The following is a 24181-nucleotide window of genomic DNA, read 5'->3' on the forward strand; positions in this document are numbered from 1 at the left end:
TCTGGGTCTAAACAAGTGATGCAGTAAGAGTGAAAGTCTCGGTGTGGTATTTCAGGCAAGACAATTATTAACTTTTTCTGACATCAGTTAGTGCAAGAAAAAAAGATTCCCAATGGGGTACTTAGTTGCAGAAGACTTCAGCTTCAATTCGGTAGACAAAAACTCAGGTAGCAGCTGACTGGCACTCATGCAAACTGCTTCTGCTTCGAGCTCCAAGGCAAGAAAGACTGATGTAATGGCATCAGCTGCCTTACTTTATACTACTGACAACCTGACATCAGTCCTCAAAGCGACAGCAACCGACACAGAAATACACTCTGGTATTCGGGCAGTCCGAGGGCTACCCTGGCAGGGATAACCCAAATGTGATGACTGCAACAGTGAAACACAAAGAACATCAGTGTGTTACATCATTTAAGAAAGAAGCAGGTGCCAACTGTTGACGCCAGCAGAATTTCAGGCAGGCTACAAGGGATGGGAAATGTAATGCCCCTTACACTGGCAATCTTTTACAGTGTCCAGGGAACATAAATACAAACAAATGTAGCCACGCACTGTTTACCTAGACCCACTTACCAAAGAGAAACAAGAAGCTGTCCGTCAGTTCAAAAATTTAAAGAAGGAACACGAAAGACAACCCTGTTAAAGGATGCAGTTCTGCATGCCATCCACTACACACCAGTTGCTTACATGCTGCCGCTGCCACTGTCCTACACTAGAACAATAAGCACGCAACACCTATTCAAGACGGAAGCAGTACCAATATCAACAGTTTTACATATGCCTTGACTTGGGAATATTGTGCACATTTGCTAGTGCACTGAAACCATAAACATCTGGATAAATTAAATCGGATATAATATATGCTGAAAAGGTAGCAGAAGTCACAAGAAGCCAGAGGAAAGTCTCCTCTGAAAAAAACTTATAAGAAGAGTCCTGATAACAGAAACTATGAGAAAAATGGAAAATACTACCAAGCACTCATTTAGAACAAACCTGGCATAATCGATTGGTGTCTTTCCATTGACATCTGGTGCTCCTGGATCTCCACCATAGACACTCAGCAGCTCTGCCTGCAGGACCTGACCAGCCTTGGCTGCTACGTGCAAAGGAGTTGTCCCTTTCTCCTGCAGAATGAAACATAAAAAGTCAAAGTAGGTAAAAGTACTCAGCCCACCCAAATGCAGTACCTATTCTCCACTAAAGTTAAACATTTACCAAAAAAAAAAAAAAAAAAGCACAAAAATCCACAAACTGTAGAAAAACAAAGTCAGCACTCCTGGAACCACACACCAGCAACTCAAGTAAATCCTTGTATTAAATGGCTGCAAAACACTTTGGGAGCGGTAAAAACACTTTTTGTTAAACCAAAATAACAAAACAGATGAGCGCTTTCGTCAAGAACCTTCTCAACTTGGATAAAAGAGGTGGCCCATGGGGGATGCTTTTGGAAAAGAAAGAATTAATTTGACAGGTCCGCCTAAATGCGGGGCAATGGCCAAGACTAAATGATTCACTCCCCATTGCTTGCCTGTTAAAACTAAAAGCAATGGAAAAGTAAAATATATAAAAAATAATAATAAATATTTATATACATTTTTTATATATACTTTCATTTTTATATAAACACCATTGTATAGATTTTATACATTATGCGTGTATTTGTATTTATATTTATTTTCAGCATCTTTACACTTGTTCATGTGCTTTAAATGCTGCTTTTAAAAGAGTGTCTTTTTAAGAATATTTTTATGATTGCATTTCATGAATATTTATGAGTTCAGGGAGGTCCTTTTTAGTCAGTGTGATGGGATTCGTTAATGCTCTTGCAGGATGTACTTAAGAGCGTTTCCTGGATTTGCTCTTATCTGATGAAGTTGAGAAGGTTCTTGACGAAAGTGCTTATCTATGTTATTTTGGTTTAATAAAAAGTGTTTTTACCGCTCCCAAAGTGTTTTGCAGCCATTTACTACAAGGATTTACTTGAGTTGCTGAAGTGTGTGGTTCCAGGAGTGCTGACTTTGTTTTTCTACAACTAAGTTAAAATTGTCCTTAATTACATACATTTCAGACACTTTTTGGTCACAACCCTGCACAAAGGCAGAGACAACACACAGAAATTAGTAACAGTGGCAATACAAATAGCAAAGTAATAGATGCAAATAAGAGCATGTGTAATGCAGCACCAATCTAAATCTAGGACAACACGCCACAACAGCACAATACCTAAAAGTAACAATGCATTTCAAAATTGAAACATCAGATGTGGACAATTCTAGCCAAGTAACCAATATAAACAATAATACTGAATAACATGAGTGCTGCACAAAACATAATAACTGAAAGGAATCAGATGGAAACTTGGTTATACTCTTAATTCTGGTAAAACAAATCCTGCAAATGATCTGTGGCTAATACCACCAATTATGAATTTTCTTCTACAAATACCGTCTTCTCTTTTCTGCTGTCATTACTACAGAATAATTTGTTCTCAAGTATCAGAGCTTCAATACTGCCAGATACCCCCTCCCATTAATATTTCAGGTTCTGATGTTCACAACACAACAGGATAACATGATCTTATAACCTGTATAACCAATTCTAAAAACAAAGTTGTTGCAAGCAATGCATCAAAACTGTTTTCAGCAATAGCCAAGGCAAACTTAAATCTGGTACTTTTGCATACTCAAGAGTATGATTCATATACTTCTAGTATCATGACTGAAAATGATTTACATGCATCATCCATCAGCTGCACAAACATTATTAAAAAAAAAGCAATGCAACAACATTCATACCACAGGGTAAGGACAGTACTGGATATAATATTGAAACGAATTCCTCAATTGTGAAATGAGCTGGGCTTACAATAATGTTGCTTTTGCTGAAAGAGAGAGGACTGAAAAACAAAAAAAGGCCACTGTTTCAAGACTGATTTAAAATGCCCAGCATGGATGTTTTCTTACTACTGACAACAAAGTTGTACATAAAGAACTAAATCAAAGTTTAAAGAAGTGAGGCAGAAAGAATAAAGTAATGCAAAATATTTGAAACTGAGTGGGTAGAATGAGAAATTCTGAGTTCCAGGGTAGAATGAGGTGTTCAATAAAGAATGGTGCAGCCAGCTGGTGCAGGGCTACACCAAAAAGGGCAAAACTCTGGATATAGTCCTAAACAAGGCACAGTGGGTCATGCATGTACAAGTGAAGTTACTGTTAACTAACCGTGATCACTTCCGTGAGTAATTTAGAACTAGGATAGGAAGTACAACAATGGAGTTTAATTTTAGGGGGATTATACTCTGCTGGAGGAAAATTCTAAGGGGAATTAAGAGACTAGTATAAAACTAAGAGACTGAACATACTACGGGAATGCATTAAGGATGGAGTAAGCAGGGATATGGATGAGGGCATAAAGAGTAGGCAAAACAGGAGAAATTCATTGTGGTTACAAAAGGGATGCGAGGCTAGTAACTGCAGCAAAAGATAAGGCATATAAAAAGTGGAAAGGATTGAGGGGGTTAGGATGTGGATGAGGAAAGTTCAAGGAGGCCAGCAGAGTGTAATCCAAGGTTGTGAAGACAGCTAAGGTGCAAGCTGAAAGGGACATGACAGAAGGGATCAATAAGGGCAGTAAGGATATATTTTTTCAGATGTACAGTAGAAAGGATAGGGAGAAGGCCTGTGTGGGTGAAACAAAGACATGAGAAAGACCACAAAGGAAACCAGGAAAAAAAAAAAAGATAATGAATAAATATTTTGATTTAGTCTTCACAAAGCAAAATGAGGGAATGATACAACACTATGAAGGGAGCTTGGGAAGAGTGGGGAGAGTACTGGGCTGATGCCAGAATGGAAAAAGAGGTAGTGCAGAGAAAACTGGCTGAGTTTAATGGGGAGGAGGAAACACAAGAACCACAAGCACAGTGGCCTTAAGGAATCTGCAGTGTGCCTGTAAATGGCCAGATCGAGAGTTTCAAACAAGAACTGGTTAGTGCAGAAGTGCTCAAGGACTAGCAGAAAGCAAATGCTGTACCTTTGTACAAGGTGATAAAAGTGTGTGCGCGAAACAGAGAAAATCCAAGGAACTGCACCTGTAGCCTAACAGTAACTGCAGGGAAAGTCATTAATAAGGACCAGAGTAGAAGGCTGGCTGCTTTCCTAAAAGGCAACAATCTCCAAGACAACAAACAATACATGTTCGTAGACAGAAAAACTGGGCCAAACATGATGTGGTTTTATGTCTAAGTTTCTAATGAATCTGATAGGGGAATGATATTACACATGATTATGACCTTAACATCACAAAGGTCTTTAACTTCGGCCTACACAGAAGAACATCAAAACTGAAATAGTAACAGTAGGGCCAAAAGCGGGGAATTGGATATGTTACACAGCTGAAAGTTAGACATACAGGGCTGTGGGAGAAATTATGTCAAGGATATTAGAAAGGACTAGTAGAGTACTCCAAGGGTCGGGGACTCTTCACTGATTGTTTTAGATATTGCTTAGGAAAAGAGCAGGACAAAAGTACAGTTGTGTACACTTACCATAAATATAGATGTTCGAGTGTTTTCACTGTTGCAGTCATTACATTTGGGTTATCTGCTTGCAGGTGGCCCTCAGTCGGTCTGATTAACAAAGTCTTGGGTCCTGCGTCGGCTGCTGTCCCCTCTTCCATGACGTCTTGTCGTCAGGGGTATAAAACATGCAGCCGGCACCATTACATCAGTTTTTCTTGCCCCAGATGTCAGATGCCCCCCTAATGGGAAGCAATTAAATATAAAAGTACAAAGATATACCTCCAACACAAAAGCAAATACATCAAAAAGGCTTTTAAGCATAGTAAGGGAAAGTAGAGGTATAGCCAAAAGAAGTTAGGGGGCTGGAGGGAGGGTAACCCGGACTGCAACAGTGAATACACTTGAACATCTACATTTATGTTAAGTGTACACAACTGTACTATGTTCTTCATGTTTCACTATTGCAGTCATTACATTTGGGTAGATTCCCAAAGCTATATTTGGGAGGAGGAATTTAGATAGCATTAGGGCCAGCTATAAGGCCCTGCAAGACTGCAGTGGCAAAGCCAGCTCTGGATTTAGAGAAAATTGGCAAATGATAATTCTTGGTGAAAGTATGTACAGAACTCCAGGTAGCAGCTTCTAGGATGCCCCTGGTAGGGACGCCTATGAGAAAGGCTGTAGAGGTAGATGCAAGCCCTGGTGGAGTGAGGTCTGATCCCCTGGGGGATAGGTTTTCCATGGAGCTTATAGCAGAAATGAAAGCAATGGCTTATCCATTTAGAAATGGTTTGCTTTGAAATATCCTTCCCCTCTGCCCCTGCAGCAAATGCTACCAGCAGTTGTTCAGATTTCCTTTGAGGTTTAGTCCTGTCCAAGTAGAATCTAAGTTGTCTGTGCACATCTAAGGAATGCAGTATCCGTTCCCCTTTATTCTGTGGATTGGGAAAGAAGGCTGGCAAATGAATGGACTGATTAAGAGCCACACTGGATACCACCTTGGGCATGAAGGATGGACTGGTTCTGAGGGACACCCTGTCCGCATGAAAGATGATGAAAGGCTCCACTGCCATAAGGGCCTGTAATTCAGATGCCCTTCTAGCTGAAGTGATTGCTAAAAGGAAAGCTGTTTTCCAAGAAAGAAATTTTAAGTCTGCAGTAGCAGCTGGCTCGAATGGAAGTAGAGTGAGTTTCTCCAAAACAAAGTTAAGGTCCCATGCTGGGGTTGGAGCTCTCCTGGGTGGTCTCAAATTTATGTCCCCTCTGAGGTACTGCTTGAGCAGTGGATGAGAGAAGAGGGGAGGTTCTGTGTTATAATGAGCTGAAATGGCTGAGGCGTGGATTTTAATGGAGGAAAAAGACAGGCCCTTGTGAAGCATCTCAGTCAAGTATTGTAAAATCTGAGGTAAATTGGGCACTGCTGTGCTCATCCCTTGAGAATGGTTCCAGGCACAGAATCTTTTCCATTTTTCAGCATAAGATTTTCTAGTACTAGGCCTCCTTGCCTCTAAAATGATATCCATCACAGGTTTGTTGAGAGATGGTAAAGGAGACATTAAGTAATTAGCCAGGCTACAAGGTTTAGTGTTAGAAGCTGAGGGTGCAGAATCTGGTTCTCCTGCTGAGACAGCAGGGAAGGAGTCTGAGGCAGGTGCCATGGAGATAACAATGACACACTGTACAGGAGGGGGTACCAGTGTTGGCTCGGCCAGTCTGGGGAAATCAAAATCATCCTTGGTTTGTCCTGTTTGATTTTTAGTAGTACTTTGGAGAGCAAAGGCAGAGGGGGGAAGGCATAGACTGAAATTTTTTTTCCAGCTGAAGGACACAGCATCCACTTTCAAGGCTTGTTTGTGGGGAGTCCTTGTGCAAAATTTGTCCAATTGGTAGTTCTGGGGAGAGGCAAACAGGTCTATATCTGGGCTCCCCCATTTGCTTCTCAACATATTGAAAATCCTTGGTTCCAGTTTCCACTCGTGTGGGTCCATGAGGTTTCTGCTTAGTCCGTCTGTCAGTGTATTTAATTTTCCTGGCAGGAATTGAGCTTGTAGGTGCACTTGGTAGCTCAAGGCTGTGTTCCACCATGCCATGGCTAGTCTCCAGAGGGGCTAAGAATGTGTACCCCCCTACTTGTTTATGTACCACATAACAGTGCTGTTGTCCATCTTTACCATTAGTTGTCCTGGAAGAATGTGGTCCTTGAAGACTGTCAGAGCATTCTGTACAGTTGGTGCATTTGACTTACCCTGAATGCACTTCCCTGCCAGGTGAGCCCCCCATGCAGAGTCTGATGCATGTTGTTAGGGTTTGGGCGGCAGGGGCTAGTGTCCCTTGTTTTGGTGTCAGGCCTCTGCCCACCAAAGGAACTCTAGGCGTAAGCAAGGTATGAAAGGAATCATTGTTTCTAGGTCTTGAGAATTTTGACACCATAGGTTTTTTAGATACCACTGTAGTTTCCTCATATGCAGTCTTACATGTGGAATTAGAAGAATGCAGGAGGCCATGAACCCCAAGGCTTGCAGTATTTGTCTTGCAGATAGCAGGGTTTTTTGTGGCCACTTGTTTGAAGTAGGTTGTCAAATTAATTTGTTTCTCTGGCGTGAGGTAAGCCATCTGGGAAGTTGTATTCAAGCTTGCTCCCAGGAGTATAATTTGTTGACAGGGTACCAGGTGTGATTTCATTTCATTTATGGTGTACACAAGACAAGTTAGAAATCTTTAATAAAATCAAAATTTTAACACAGGGGTGGAACAGTTCCTATTATCTTCTGAGATAGCATGTGGTGTAAGATGAGAGGAAAGAGAAGTGTTCAGTCTGGTGGAAGAGGAGGAATCCCCTAAAGTGAGCTCTTCCCACTGCCATTTTTAGTCTTGATGGAAGACATGCATAACCCATCTGTCTGATATTATCTGTTGTCAGAGAAAAATGGACATTCAGACTTTTTGAACGGATTGAGACGGCCGAGGTGGGGAAATGAAAGTTCCCTATACAGTTATTCAGACTTATTCGGATGTACTTTGTTCTGGGGGGGGGGGGGTCCTGCTTTCTTTCTGGAAACTGCCATTGCTTTTTAAAGTTTGATTATCATCATTTTGCTGGGACTGTTTATTTTGCTCTTTGCTAAAGTTAGATAAGGGAGGCAAAGAACTCCTTGGAAAACTTCAAGGAGGAGGGCTGAAAAATCAGAGAGATTCCCTGAAATCAGCTTTCCTCTCGCATCACGCACTGACAACTCCTGCAGCAGATGTTTCAAAAACGTAGTCTCTATCAAAGGGAGAACATAAAATTTCACTGAAAATGTAGCCATGCAAACATACTCAAAATAATTCCAGTGGCAGCAGCCCTAGAAGTAGCATTCAGATTCAGAAGCACATTTCAAATGATGAATAGTGACTTGGGAAACCGAAGAAACCAGATTACACAAAGCAGATATTCCTCTGATAGAGGAAGCTCCCTTCCACAAATATGAGGAAGTAAGTGTGGTCCTTGTAGACAGGCATGTGAAGGCAAGCATCCTTGAATTTTAAGGTAAACATCAGGGCATGAGGCAACAGGAGAGGCAGAAGGTTTTGCAATGTTAACATATTGAAATCTAGGGACAAGAATTGGGTATTGAGCCTTCAAAGGTCCAGAATGGGCTTCCATGGACCTTCCTTATTGGGCAATAGAGAGTCTTTTTTGTATGCAGGTTTGGCTGAATGCCTCCCCTTCCTGCAGCCAACAGACTTATTTGTGCCTCCACTGGGGTGAAAGAAGTCTCCTCCAGGAGGGCATGGTCAGATGTTAGGCTGTGGTCCAGTCTGCAGACCCTGTAGATTGACCCATCTCCATGCCTATGGCAGGTGCATGCAAGGTTCCACTTGTGTGGAATCCTGACCAATCAGAATTCTGCTTGTAGCATGGGCATGCTAGACAATTCATACTAACAGGATATACTTGCATTTCTGCAAATGTCACCAATGCAGAGAAGCCAAGGTGCCTCCCCTCCTCCAAGATGAGCAAGCCAGCACCAGCTGTTCACTCCCAACCTCCCCACCTGTTGCCTCCAGCACCCGTACAGCTACTTCATACAGGTTTATCTGAGGTGCAGTCAGGGCTTTGTCCCTCTGCATCATGGGGCCTGGTGGCATTGCAGAGAGTCTTGAGTTGGTCCTGCCTTAGTACGATTCTATTACCCCCCCCCCCCAGCGGTAAAAGGTCCTATAGTACAGGGGGGATATGGCACTTATTCTTCATGGAATGCATGGCATCTGGGGTTGTTTTCTGAATCAGAATCAAGTGTGCAACCATTTGTCCTAATTTTCAAAGCACTGAGCTACCCTTCCTGCTATTCTTGGTGTGGGGAACTATTACAGAAATGGTGGGCTTTATGGGAGAGAAGATTTATACAGCTATGATTCCTCCCTAAGGCATGCACATCCCCAAGGAAAACAATACTGGTCTCCCTTACATTTTTTCTTAAGTTTCACTTATTTGCCTTTTCCTTGCCAGCGATAGTAGAAGCCAGGTTTAGACAGCTACTTCCCATCATACCTTAACATGAAGGGTAAAAAGGTAGTCTCACTGATTGGAAAGTCTTGCCGCTTTCCTACATTTTCTTACACGTTTCACTAGTGCATTCAGGTGTTGCATTTTAACATCTTAAGGCAGGGACTTTAACCTCAGGTAGGCATATCTTCTAATCACAGACCACATAGCTGCTACATCCACAGCATCATAGCCACTCTTAATAGAGTATTTTGCCACCAGTCTTGAGATCTATTAATTTTGCCCACTGGTCTCCAACAACCTCCCCAATCTTTTCCTATATTTGTTACAGAGCAACTTGAAACTCGGTTATGTATCTCAGACAAGTGATGGCCATAAAGGCCAGAGTGGCAGCTGTGTATACTTTCTTTTCAAATCAATCTAATGTTCGGTCTTCTTTATGATTTGGAAGAGTACTGGAAACAGGAACCAGTTTATGCCCTTTCACATAATCCAATTATGTCACTGATGGATCCACCACAGGGAGTTTGTATAGAAAGTTACTGGACTTTGTTAACACAAACACCCTGGAAAGTACAGTTGTGTAGACTTGCCATAAATGTAGATGTTCGAGTGTATTCACTTTTACAGTCATCACATTTGGGTTATCCCTGCCAGGGTAGCCCTCGCCCGGCCCGAATACCAGAAACTTAGTATTTCTGCATCGGTTGCTGTCACTTGAGGACTGACGTCAGGTCGTCAGTAGTATAAAGTAAGGCAACCGACACCATTACATTAGTTTTTCTTGCCCTAACCTGTCAAGAGCCCCCAAAGTAGGAGGCCAGGTTCTGGTGGAAGAGCCCCACCAGTGAAAAATAAAATACCAGTATGTCCCTTGTAAGGAAAGGAGAACAACAAGGAAGAATGGTAACAAAAGGAGAAAGAGAAAAAAGGGGGATGGAGGGAGGGAAACCAGGACTTCAGTGAATACACTCAAACATCTACATTTATGTTAAGTGCACACAACTGTACTATGTTCTTCGTGTTTCACTGCTGCAGTCATCACATTTGGGTAGATTCCCAAAGCTGAGGAAATGGGTGGAGGCAGTCAAGGAAGCTAGGGGCTGGCTAGGATGCCCAGCAAGACTGCAGCGGCAAACCCTGCCCTGGATTTGAAGAGAGGCAGGTGGCAATGCTTGGTAAAAATGTGAACAGATGTCCAAGTGGCAGCCTCCAAAATGCCCCTGGTGGGCACTCCTCTGAGGAAAGCTGCAGAGGTGGATGCTGCTCTGGTGGAATGTGTCCCGACCCCCATGGGGGAAGGCTTACCATGCGGTTTGTAGCAGAAATGGATGCAGTGTGCTATCCATTTGGAAATGGTTTGCTTGGAGATGGCTTTGCCTTTTGTCCCTGTAGCAACGCTAACCAGCAATTGATCAGACTTTCTGAAGGATACAGTCCTGTCCAGATAGTATCTGAGCTGTCTGTGCAAATCTAGATAGTGAAGAATCCTTTCCCCCCTTGTTCTGGGGATTAGGAAAGAAGGTGGGCAAATGAATGGATTTGGTTGAGAGCCACACTGGACACCACCTTGGGCAAAAAGGATGGGTTAGTTCTGAGGGATACCCAGTCTGCATGGAAGATAATGAAGGGTTCCGCAGCCATGAGTGCTTGCAGCTCAGAGACTCTACTGGTTGAAGTGATGGCCAGAAGGAATGCTGTCTTCCAGGAGAGAAATGTTAGCTTTGCAGAAGAAGCTGGTTGTCAGAGTTAAGGTCCCAAGCTGGTATTGGTGCGCTTCTGGGGGGCCTCAAGTTGCTAGGTCCCCTCTGAAGAACTGTTTGATCAAAGGGTGTGAGAAAATTCATGCCTCTGCTATTTCTGCTCATTTTCCCACTGAGCAGACCTTGCCAGACCATGTCAAACCAAAATTATTGGACACACCTCTGAACAAGAACAATCTGTTTGGCACCAAAGCAGAAGATGCTTTAAAAAAGATGGAAGAAAAAGCTAAGTCTATGCAGACATTCAAAGATTTTTTTTGCAAGTGCAGCCTCCAAGATTAAGTAGGCATTGCCCCTCAAAATATTGGTCCTTTCCAGCCCCCTCAAGGCCACCTCAAACTAGACCTAGGGGAAACAGACCCCCTAGACTGCAGTCTCAGGTTATGCAGAGATCTAAGCAATGGAGTACCCCCACTTCAAAAACAAGGAGTGCTAATCCACCCTCTTATGGAAAGAATTCACAATGACTTCTCAACTCCTCCCCTCACCTCTGCCCAATTACTAGTGCCCCTAGGAGGAAAACTTGTCTACCATGCAAAAAACTGGACCTCCATCACCAACGATCGATGGCTCCTCAACATAGTATCCCAGGGGTACAAATTTTATTTCCACACACTACCAGCCCCAAAAGGGTTCCCAGACCTTTCTCCAAACCAGTAGGCAGAAGCACAAAACCAAGTTCAGTCCCTGCTCTCCATAAGGGCAATTCAGCCTGTTCCTGCAGAACAGATAGGCCAAGGTTTTTATTCCAGACTTTTCCTGGTACCAAGAATAGAGGGCACCTGGTGCCCAATCTTAGATCTTTCCATTCTAAACACCTTCCTTGTGGTATCAAAATTCAAAATGCTCACCCTACAGCAGCTTCTCCCTATGTTGTCCAGAGATGCCTGGTTAACTACCCTAGACCTAAAGGAGGCCTATCTGCACATCCCCATCAGGGACTCCTGCAGGAAATATCTACGTTTCAGGGCAGGATCTATGCATTATCAGTTCTCTGCACTTCCCTTTGGCTTATCCACTGCTCCCAGAGTTTTAACAAAATGCTTGGCTCCAGCCATTGCCTACTGCAGACAGAGAAATATTAAAATTTACCCCTACTTGGACGATTGCCTGATTCAGGCAGACAGTCAGGAAAAGCTGTTGCAGTACCTGACATTTGTAAAGGACTTTCTAACCTCCCTGGGGTACATTATCAATGAAAAGAAATCCAAACTAGTCCCCAGTCAAAAAATTGTATTCAAGCGAGCAAGCTTGGACAAAGCATCCCAGATGGCATTCCTTACTCCAGAAAAACAAGCCTGACAGGCTACTTCTCTTAAATGGCCACCAGAACCCAGCTATCCACAAGAAAATCTGCAAGCTCTAGGGTTCATGGCCTCCTGCATTCTACTAATTCCATATGCCAGACTGCATATGAGGAAACTTCAGTGGTACTTAAAAAGTCTTTGGTGCCAACATTTTCAGGACCTGGAAACTATCATACCTATGATATCTTGTCTAAGGAACGAGTTCCTTTGGTGGGGAGCAGCATGCAACCACAACAAGGGGCTTCCCTTTACACAATCCCACGCTGCCCAGACCCTAACCACAGACGCATCAGACTATGCCTGGGGTGCAACTCTGGATGGAAGATGCATTCAGGGTGGGGAGTAGCATGCAACCACAACAAGGGGCTTCCCTTTACACAATCCCACGCTGAAAAGTCCCTAACCGCAGACGCATCAGACTATGCCTGGGGTGCACCTCTGGATGTCAGATGCATTCAGGGTCACTGGAGCCCTCATCAAATTCATCTGCACGTCAACCAAAAAGAGATGCTAGCGGTTCAGCATGCTCTGACAGCTTTCAGATCCCTACTCTCCCCGGGGCCTCTACTACTCAAAACAGACAACACCACAGTGATGTGGTACATCAACAAGCAGGAGGGAACCCACTTTTACCCACTCTGCAGGTTAGCCATGACCCTGTAGAACATGGCCTCAGCTATGCATATTCACCTGCAAGCTCAATTCCTGCCAGGCAACCAAAACTCTCTGGCAGACAACTTAAGCAGAAATCTCCTAGACCCACATGAGTGGCAATTAAACCACAACACCTTCAGCCTTGTGACCTAAAACTCTCTGGCAGACAACTTAAGCAGAAAACTCCTAGACCCACATGAGTGGTAATTAAACCACAACACCTTCAGCCTTGTGACCTAGAAATGGGGTACCCCGAAGGTGGACCTATTTGCCTCCCCCTACAACCACCAGCTCAGCAAATTCTGCACCAGGGAACCTCACAGCAAGGCCTGGAAAGTGAATGCACTATCCTTCCAGTGGGCAAACCTCAAACATGTATGCATTTCCCCCTCTACCTCTCCTTACAAGAGTATTACTCAAGATAAGGGAGGAAAGACCAAGGGCAATCCTGATTGCCCCAGACTGGCCTTGCCAACACTTGTACCAACTACTGCGCAGTCTGTCACAGTTTCCTCCATGGCACCTCCCCCAGATCCCAACTCTCCTGACTCATCAGGAGGGACAGTTCTTACATCCGCAGTTGCAGACCCTGAACCTTGCAGCCTGGCTTATTCCTTGACTTCTTCTCCAGTGGCCAGCCTAAGCAAGCAGGTACTGGATGTCATACGTGAAGCCAGATGACCCAGTACAAGAAAATCCTATGCTGACAAGTGGAAAAGGTATTATTCACACAGATGGAATCCGCTCAGGCAAGCCGACCAGTGGTACACCAACACCACACACAAGTCGAATAAATCCAAAGTGCATTTAATATACTATAACACAGAATTTAAGCACATAAAAAAGCTTTTTGTTGAATTGAATAAATCAACTTCCTCAGAAAAAAGCCTACACAGGAAACAGGGGTTTAAATTTACCTCCACCTAGTCACATGGTTGCTAGACAAACATTGAAAGGTTGCCTGCATAGTGGAACACTCACAAGCCCCTCCCCAGCTTTACAAACTTTTAATGTGATACATTCTTTTTGTTACAATTTCATAGTGCCAGATAGCAACAGAAAACCACTCAATAAATATATCCTACTTTAAAAACATTTAAGCATCAATAAAATGAATAAGTAAATGAATAAAACAAAGAAATGTGCCTAATTTACTTAACCTGTTGCTTTGTGGACATAGTAAAATTTATCACAAATTAAAAACTAAAAAAATCAAATGACACATTAAAAATTGGTAAACCCATAAAAGTCATGTGTATGCATATGTTTAAACAATATTACATAGTCCTAATGTTTTAATATGAAAAACTCTACTATAAAAAATAATAAATATTTGTAATTAATATAATGAATTATATTAATTTATGATAAACTTTAATGAAACGATTCCCATTTTATTCGGAATCCCTAAGGTCCATAAGGACCTACACAATCCTCCAGCCACCCTGGATCTAAAAAGGCCTACCTGCACATTCTTATCAGGGAATCATGCAGGAAATATCTCCGCTTTAAGGCAGGATCTCAATACTTTCAGTTCTCTGCCCTTCCCTTTGGCTTATCTACTGCTCCCAGAGTTTTCATAAAATGCCTGGCTCCGGCCATTGCCTTTTGCAGACAAAGAAATATTCAAATTTACCCTTACTTAGATATCTGCCTTATTCAGGCAGACAGCCAGGAAAAGCTGCTGAAGCACCTGGACTTTGTAAAGACCCTACTAACCTCCCTAGGGTACACAATCAACAAAAAGAAATCCAAACAGGTGCCCACCCAAAGGATAATCTTCCTGGGAGCAAGTCTGGACACAGCATCCCAGATGGCATATCTTGCACAAGAGAAACAAATTTTCCTGACAGCCTACTTCTCTCAACTGGCCACCAGGCCCCAGCTTTCTGCAAGGAAAATCCTGCAAGCTCTGGGGTTCATTGCATCTTGCATACTCTTCATTCCGTATGCCAGACTGCATATGAGGAAACTTCAGTGGTACCTAAAGAGCCTTTGGTGTCAACACTCTCAAGACCTGGAAACCCTTCTACCTATAATTCCTTGCCTCAGAAAGGAATTTCTTTGGTGTGAACAGCATGCTCCCACAACAAGGGACTGCCATTCTCCCCACACCCCACCACCCAGACCCTCACCACAGATGCATCAGACTACGCTTGGGGTGCACACCTGGATGGCAGGTGCATACAGGGCCAATGGAGCCCACAGCAAATGCCCCTGCACATCAGTCAAAAAGAGATGGCTGTGTAGCATGCCTTGATAGCTTTCAAACCCCTACTCTCTCCAGGGGTTCACCTGATCAAAACAGACAACACCACTGTGATATGGTACATCAACAAGCAGGGAGGGACTCACTCCTACCCTGTATGCAGGCTGGCCATGACCCTTTGGCTCACAGCCTCTTCCATGCAACTACACCTGTTAGCACAATACCTTCCAGGCTCTCTCAACTCCCTGGCAGACCAGTTAAGCAGAAATCTTCTGGACCCACACGAGTGGCAGCTCAACATAAGTAATTTCACCCTAATAACTTAGAAATGGGGAACCCCAAAGGTCGACCTCTTTGCCTCCCACAACAACCATCAGCTCAGCAAATTCTGCACCAGGGAGCATCACTGCATGGCTTGGAAACTGGATGCCCTGTCCTTCCCCTGGGTCAACCTCTCTGTCTATGCCTTTCCTCCCCTACCTCCCAGCAAACTCGGAGCTACAATATAGAACATTAAGTATCCTGTTTTTTGTTTATTTTGTTCTTTATTTCTTTTTCTTTATAGCACTTTGTGTACTGTGTATTTTTTCTAGCTAGTTTCACTGTGTGTGAGGTATTAACTGGAAATTGTCCACTCTTATTAAGCATCTGTTGGGTTGTTTGTTTATGATAACTTGTTGCAGTTAAACTCTTTTTTTCTAGTGGCTCCTTTAGCTGTTTAAAACTTTCATTTAAAGGCTCACTGCTGCTCTTCAGCTGTGAGTAACATTTCTGCTGTTTGTTTCCCACACTCCCTCCCTGTTGGTATAGTGTTTTTATAGTTGGTGGCTTTGCAGTTGCCTGCCCCTAGTGTAAATTTGATCTGGGACCCTCCTCCCAGTCTAGTGTCATTACCTCATTCTACCCAGTACAGGGAGAGCATTTGAGAAGGCCAATCAGCTTAGTTTCTGCTACTCCTTTCTCTCTTTCCTGAAAAAAAAAAAAAGAAAAATTATCGGCTTTTACTGTATTTGTGTTTTTTCCTACTTTATTTTGCTTTTGCGTCATCTTAAAAGTACTCAATTGTATTTATTACTGCTTGGTGTAACTCTTTGTAAGCCTTTTAGTTTAAGCACCTGGGCTTCAGACCAGTTTTACATTAGGAAGGTTTGTGGTCTGCACTGTAGTGGCAGAACAGGTAGCTTGCATCCTTCTACGTTGGGAACTGCTGATTGAGGGCTCAGTGTCTGTTATTCTAAAAGTGTATTAATTCTGGTTTAAGCACTTGGGCTTGAGGCCAGTTATTTTACATTAAGAGGGTTCATGTTCTGCACTCTTGTGGGAGGAGAGGCTGGACTCTGTCCTTCTGAGCTGGGAATTTCTGGTTAAAGCTTATAGTGCCTGCATATTTGAACTGCTTCTTACTGAAATTGGTACACCTCGTTTGCTGTAGCATAGACTAGATCCAGGCCTGCTGAATCTAGCTTTGTTTGTATAACTTGAGCACTAATCCAGGCATTCTTTAAAGTATTCAGTTGTATTTATTACTGCTGGTAGTAACTTGATTAAAGTGTAGCTATCATTTCTAAGTCTTTTGGATTAAGCACTTGGGCTTCAGACCAATTATTTTACGTTAAGAAGGATTGCGGTCTGCACTCTTGTGGGAGGAGAGGCTGGACTCTGCCCTTCTGAGCTGGGAATTTCTGGTTAGAGGCTTATAGTGCCTGCATATTTGAACTGCTTCTTACTGAAATTGGTACACCTTGTTTGCTGTAGCATAGACTAGATCCAGGCCTGCTGAATCTAGCTTTATTTGTATGCTTGTTGTTTGTTTATTTCCCTGAAACGCTAATTCCACCTAAAACGTGGCCTTTTAGCACTTCTGCGGATCCCTAGTGATATCTGCATTGCTTACTGTACTTATTTCCTTGTTTCACTTGAAAGAAAGTTACTGTTTGTCGTTTTTGCATTTAAGTTACCTGTAACACATTGCATTTAAGTTACCTGGCACTTGCTCACTAAAGCAATTATATAAGTCAGCTCTAAAAAATTAAAAGCACTACACCCTCACAAACTCCCCTTGAGTACCTTGTTCCCCATTGGCCCTTTTTTCAATTATAAAGGAATTCCCAATACTATTCTAGCATGTCCAAAGGTCAGTTGTCAATCTCCTCTCCGTCCAGCTGGTGAATCTGGGAATCTTGAGGCAATGTTACAACTGCCTCATGTACACAGACAACCCTCTCCTCCTCCCAACAAATTCCAACACATGTGAGAGATGCAACCATATAGCCAAACTGGAGGCTAAGCTCTCTCAACTCAGTATTGGCGTAACCAGTCAGGAGGAGAAGGAAACCACACTCACTACAATTCCAATCTCACATAGACCTACCACGACAACAAACCAAACACATAAACACACAAAAACATACTCGGAGGCTCTAAATAAAAATCTGCCTAAGCAGCAGAGACCTCCAAAGCAGACACCCAAGCAACCGCTACCCCAAAACAAAACACGTGCAACACATAGCTCACAAAGCCAGTGTGCCGAACAGTCACAGCCCTTAAGGCTAAACAACACACCTGATACACTTGTAATAGGTGACTATCGTCAGGCACACTGACGTCCTGCTCATCAGGATGAACAAGGAGAAGGTCACGGTGAGCTGCCTGTCGGGCGCTAGGATCCGCCACATAACACAAGCACTCAGGTCACTCCAAGGCAAGTACAAATATGACTCAGTCATTGTCCATGCTGGTGTGAATGACCTGAGACGTACCTCCCTGGACTACATGAAAAGAGACATAGAGGAGCTCTCTGAGCATGTAGCCCAGGCCGGTATGACCCTGACCTTGAGTAGCATCTTACCCTCACCAAGAATGATGCCACAATATGAAGACAAGATGATCAATTTCAACAATTGGCTTAAGTGTTGGTGTCATTCAAAGGGGATCCAATGCCTGTCAGCCTGGGATGACATGCTCGACAAGCCACGATGCTTCGCTAGGGACGGCTTGCACCTGTCACCCCTGGGCTTTCGGATATTGGCAAAGGCTCTTGCTACCCCCATAGTGCCTTTTTTAGGCAAGGCTCAAAAGACAAACCCACCTCCATAGGTATCACAAGGGATAAGAAACTAAGAGTAATGCTACTCAAGAGTAATGCTACTCAACGCCAGAAGTCTAAACCTCAAGATGCACGCACTCGAAACTCTCCTTAGCATGGAGAACATCGATATCTGTGCAGTAACAGAAACCTGGTTCAAGGCTCCCGAGAGCACCCGAGCACTACCAGGTTATACCTCATACCATGCTTTTCGGCCCCAAAACTTGGACCGAACCACAAAAGGAGGGGGAGTATCAATATTCGTCAAAGATACCCACACCTCCAGGTTGGTGGCACAGCACGAAGCATCAGAGACTATCCATGTGCAAATAACTGTGGGTAAAACTGCCTTCCAATTTATAGCCTGCTACAGACCACCCTCCCAAACACAGGAACCCCACTTGGCCTTCCTGAGAATACTGGAAAATATGAAGGTCTCTCCAAACACCATTATATTGGGCGACTTCAACTACCCAAACATAGACTGGGAGCATTACTCTAGCTCCAACACCCTAGCCCAAAGGTTCCTAGAATTTATAAACTCAAATGCTATGGAACAACTTGTTACCACTCCCACAAGAGGGAAAACATACTGGACCTGATCATCACCAACATGGGGACACTATGCTCCAGACCAGAAGTGTATCCCTCACTGGTAAGATCAGACCATAAACTAATCTCACTGGATATTCACATCCCACCCCACCCCTGCCCAGAAAACCACAGTGAAAAACTTCTCTAAAGCATATTTCACCCGGCTCAAAACCGAGGTGAAATCCTTCAAAGCCCTCGGGCCTGTGGAAAATACGGCCCAGACCGCAGAATCCTTTATAAACGCATTCTATGAACACCTTCAGGAATGCATGGATCATGCAATCCCAAATAAAACCAAGACCCAATCCTCCAAAGGCAGACTTCCTGTCTGGTGGACCCCAGCCATAAACAAACTATACAATAGAAGGAGGAAGCTACTACATGATAGAGCAAAATCCCAAAAAGGGAAGGCATCTCTGATCAGTATTAGCAAAAAACTATGGGCACTCATAAAATCGTCTAAGGCCAGCTTCGAGAGAAAAATTGCACAGGACACTAAGGATAATCACAAGGCTTTCTTTAGTTATGTTAGGAACCTGGGTGGGAATTCCCAGATATGCTCAGAATGAGTCCAAAATGACAAAAAATACACCGAGCCCACAGACATTGCCAACATCCTAGCTGACAGGTTCAGTGCAAACTTCTCCCCCTCTCCCCACCAAAAGGGCAAATATCTATCCCAACAGAGTGCTGCCCCCCTGACATCTCAGATGCTCAGGTAAGAGCCGCCCTCTCCAAAGCAAAAACACAGCATCAATGGGACCAGATGGTGTCCCGGGCTGCGTCCTACATGAACTCCAAGAAGAGCTAAACCCAAACATAAAACTACTGTTCAATCTTAGCCTTACTACAGGATATGTACCCAAAGAGTGGCATACAGCAACAGTGGTCCCTCTCCACAAAGGTGGTGCCTCAACGGATCCTGGAAACTATCGCCCCATAAGCCTGACTAGCTTGGTCTGCAAAGCTATGGAAAGGATCATCATGGACCTCATAAATAAAGATATTGGGGACCTACAGACACTGGATCCTACCCAGTTTGGCTTTGTTAAGGGCAGATCTTGCCTCTTAAACCTGGTCGATTTCTTTGAAACAGTCACCAAGGCCACTGACGAGGGGAAGGTGGTCCACACAGCCTACCTGGACCTCGCAAAAGCCTTCGATACAATACCCCACTCTGGCATTATAGATAAGCTCACCAGCTTAAATATAAACCCCTATGTCACTAGATGGGTTGCAAACTGGCTCAAGGACAGAACCCACATGGTTAGAATTGCTGGAGCCATGTCTGACTCCAAACCAGTTACAAGTGGCGTCCCACAAGGCTCAGTCCTGGGACCTCTCTTGTTCGGTATATATTTCTCAGCGGTACAGGCCAACACGGAAGGACTGTGGCTGACCAAGTTCGCAGATGACTGCAAACTGGGCGCCATAATAGACTCTCCAGCCGACACAAGCATCCTCCAAAAGGGCCTCATAGAAACAGACAACTGGTGCCAGAGCCATGGCCTCAAGCTAAACGCCAAAAAGTGTATAGTCATCCCCTTTGGCAAAAACAAAGTGCCCACAAATTACCACATAGGTGGTAATCCATTAAGTACAGAAGAAGTCATTAGGGACCTGGGGACCCAAGTTGATAGCAATCTCTCATTTGACAACCACGTGGCCAAAGTGGTTAGAAAAACATTTTATATAGCCCACCTAATCATGAAGGGATTCACATCTAGATCAGGGAGGTCATCGTGCCTCTTTACTCATCCCTCATCAGGCCCATAATTGAGTACAATGCCCCTTTTGGGATGTACCTTACCAGACACCTGCAGCAACTGGAAAGACCCCAAAAGTACCTCACCAAGAGGATCAAAGGGCTCAAACAGATGCCATATGCTGCCCGGTTACAGAAACTCCAGCTCTACTCAGTGGCATACCGCCTGCTCAGAGGCGATCTGTGCCTGACGTATAAAGCCATGTCCAACCCGGAATTAATGGACATGCTGCACCTCAGAAAATCCAAATCCCATCGAGCTACACGCTCGAGAGACTTGAACCTCAGCACTGAAATAAATAGGACATGCTGGAGGGACAGATTCATAACCCAGAGGCTCCCTTCACTCTGGAATAAAATCCCAGTCCAGGTTAGGCAGAGTCCCACATTGACTCTCTTCAAAAGGAATCTTGATGAGTGGATGGGAGATCGTAGGTTTACCCCGGCTATCACTTCTGTGTCACTGTTAGACAGAGGCACAGTATACTAACCTCAAAAAAAGGCATAGCAAAATTAATTTAAAATGGGTGGCGAAAGCCAAACACACTCTGGCTAGGCTTATAAATGCCCTAGGGCAGATAGCCTAGTATGAACCTACCTCTCATCCCCAGGGTACTGTTCAAAATAAGGGAGGAAAAACCAAGGGCCATTCTTATAGTTCCAGACTGGCCCCGACAACACTGATACCCCCCCTTGCTGCGCAGCCTACCCCTGCTGCCTCCATGGCATCTTCCTCAGATTCCAAACCTCCTGACCCAGAGGGAAGGGGAATTCATGCATCCCCAACTGCAGACACTCAGTTTGGCAGCTTGGCTTATTCCCTATCCCTGAAACAATCTGCCATCCTCAGTAAGGTCCTGCATGTTATCCATGAGGCCAGATGCCCTAGCACCAGAAAGTCTTATGCAGATAAATGGAAAAGGTTCTGCACCTGGATCCAGGCTAAGGGGACCAATACGGCACAGCCCTCCATCCCTCTCATCCTGGATTACTTAGCTGACCTACTACACAGTGGTCTCTCTTTCTCCTCTATTAAAATTCATGTTCTACTGCCCTCAGAGAGCAGGGAATGGATTTGCTTTTGAGCCTCTGCCCACTGATTTGGTGGCAGATCTGGGAACCCTTTTGGGGTTGGAAGGGTGTTTAAGGAGAATTTGTATCCCTGAGACACAATGTTCAGAACCCATTGGTTCTTGGTAATGGTGACCCAGGTGCTTGAGTGAAAGGAGAGTTTTCCTCATTGGTGGGCAGAGGGGAGTTCGGGAGGAAGTGAGTCACAGAGTTCTTACCACAAGGGGTGGCTTAGAACTCCCTGGTTTTGAAGTCGAGGTAGTCCACTGCCTTGATCTCTGCATTCCCTGAGGCTGCTGTCTGGGGGGGTATGTTTCCACAGGGCCTAGGCTGGGCCTGTTTACTTGGAGAAGGAAAGGACCAGTGCTTGGAGGGACAATGCCTCCTGAATCTAGGGGGCTGGACCTGTAAGAAATCTGTAACTGTTTGCATAGATTTTGTTTTTTTCTTCCATCTTTTTTAAGACCTCTATGAGATAAAACACTATACCGGGTACCACACAATAACGTCTTTATTTAAACAAAGTAAAAGTAAAAAGGAGAGGTGAGCGCTTTCGCAACCTTCGTTGCTTCATCAGACAAAGAATTAACTGTTCAACTGCTTGTTTTATATCATTCTCAGTCAAAAAAATTTTTTCCAATTAGTGACATCATACAACTTTTGAAAATTTAAAGGCATATATGACAAGAATATTGTAAAATACGCATATAAAATATATATATACACAAAAATGTAAAGTATGTTCATATTTATGCATATCTAATTTAAAACAGTTAAATAATCTCATTAAAAATGCATATATATAAAAAAGTGCATATAAATAAAAATGCATAGTATATTCATATTTATGCATATCTAATTTAAAACAATTAAATAATCTCATAAAAATGCATATATATAATATATATATAAAAATGCATAATACAAAAATATAATAAAAGAAATACATGTATATATATATATTTTTATTTTATGCAAAAAATTAATTGTGTTGAAGGCGTCTAGCTTTAAGAAATGGAACCAGTGATGTACAACCATTTAAGCCTGGATATCTATCAGCATTGAGCTTGATAATCCATCTTTGTTCTCAGCTCTCTGTAAAATTTTCTATATCTCCTCCCCTCACATTTCTATGTATATGTTGTAAAACAAAGAACTTGAAAGAGTGTGAAGGGTCAGTGTTTAAAACATGTTGAGCAAGCGCACTAGTAGTTTTATTATTTCTGATGTCTCTTATGTGTTCCAATATTCTATCCGTTAAGTTTCTATTTGTTTTTCCTATATAGAAGGCATGACATATTTGGCAGAAACAAAAATAAATAACATCTGTGGTTTTACAGTCTGCATATGAATGTGAATATAGTGTAAAATTTCTAACAGGATGAATATATGGTGTAGTACTATGAATATGTGTACAAGCAGTACAAGACCTACAAGGAAAAGTACCTTTGCGTCTGGAATTATAGGTAGTTTTTTGACGTCTTTATTACACAGTTGTTGTTTTAATGTTAGATTATTTCTGAAACTGAAACTAGGTGCACTACCAATGAAAGAATGTAAACAAGGAATCTCATGTAAAATGTGCCAATGTTGTTTAATAATATTAGTATACTGATTAACATTACTAGCATACTGAAAAACCGCTCTAATGCTATTATTTTGTGTATTATTTCTCAAATTACTGCTATCTGACGTAATAGAATTAGAAGGTTGAAAGTACACTTTACATTTAGAGTCCCTGAGTGTCCAAGCATCAGAAATAGTTCTATCTATTTCATCCATATGATATCCTCTTCTTAAAAAATCAGTTTTCAATTTATTCAAAGCTAGTACTGCATCATTATCATTGTTGTGTAATCTTAATGTTCTGTATACCTGCCCCTTGAGCACATTTCTTGGAATGTGTCTAGCATGCATACTGGTTTTGTGCAGGTATGTATTTTTCTTCGTGGGTTTGTGAAAAATTTTGCTGGTAAAACCTGTCAACTCTGATTTGATTATATGTACATCTAAGAAATCAATCTCAGATGTAGAAAATTTGTATGTGAATCTCAGAAAATCAGTAGTTGTATGCAAATAGTTAATAAATAATATAAGCTCAGATATATTGCCTTTCCATAATAAAAACATCATCCACAAAACGTGTATACCATAAAAGCTGACTAATAAATGGATTCTTATCAGAAAAGACATGTGTTTGTTCCCAGAATGTAAGAGATAGATTAGCATAACTATTTGCACATGGTGTGCCCATGGCAACGCCGATCTGTTGCAAAAAGAATTGTTCTTCAAAATATACAACATTATTTTCCAGAATAATCTCTAACAAACTGCATATAAGTTGTACTTTTTCATTGGTGAAGCAATTATTTCTTGTAAGAAAATTTCTAATCATATTAATGCCCCATGTATTCGGGATACTTGTAAACAATGACTCTATATCCATAGTAACAAGAGCAAAGTCATTAATATCTGATAAACTTTCAATTCTAGTATGTAATTTCTCTAGAAACATTTTGGTGTCTCTTAAAATATTTTCACATTTGTCTAAGAGCACATGCAGTGTACTTTCAACATAAATAGACAGTGGTTCTGTATACCAACCAGTGCCTGAGACTATGGGACGCATTGGTGGCAGACTTCTGTCTTTATGAACCTTTGGTAAACCATAAATCTTAGGAATAGTTGGATTCAAGACATTAAAGTATTTAAACAGTGGTTC

The 24181-nt window shown here is 42.7% G+C and overlaps 1 protein-coding gene across 4 annotated transcripts in view; it reads right to left on the minus strand.

Moving 5' to 3' along the window:
- The window catches only part of GIT1 (GIT ArfGAP 1), a 1727505-nt gene that overhangs the window by 1253327 nt on the left and 449997 nt on the right, over positions 1-24181 (minus strand). For all 4 annotated transcript variants that reach the window (XM_044054459.1, XM_044054456.1, XM_044054457.1 and 1 more), the window contains exon 6: positions 997-1127. In XM_044054459.1, the coding sequence (XP_043910394.1) occupies positions 997-1127 (131 nt within the window). The remainder of the gene's footprint in view (positions 1-996; positions 1128-24181) is intronic.

The sequence above is a fragment of the Protopterus annectens genome, chromosome 13.part0 (assembly GCF_019279795.1).
Source record: "Protopterus annectens isolate FY-2018-M chromosome 13.part0, PAN1.0, whole genome shotgun sequence".
Taxonomy (NCBI): Eukaryota; Metazoa; Chordata; order Ceratodontiformes; family Protopteridae; genus Protopterus; species Protopterus annectens.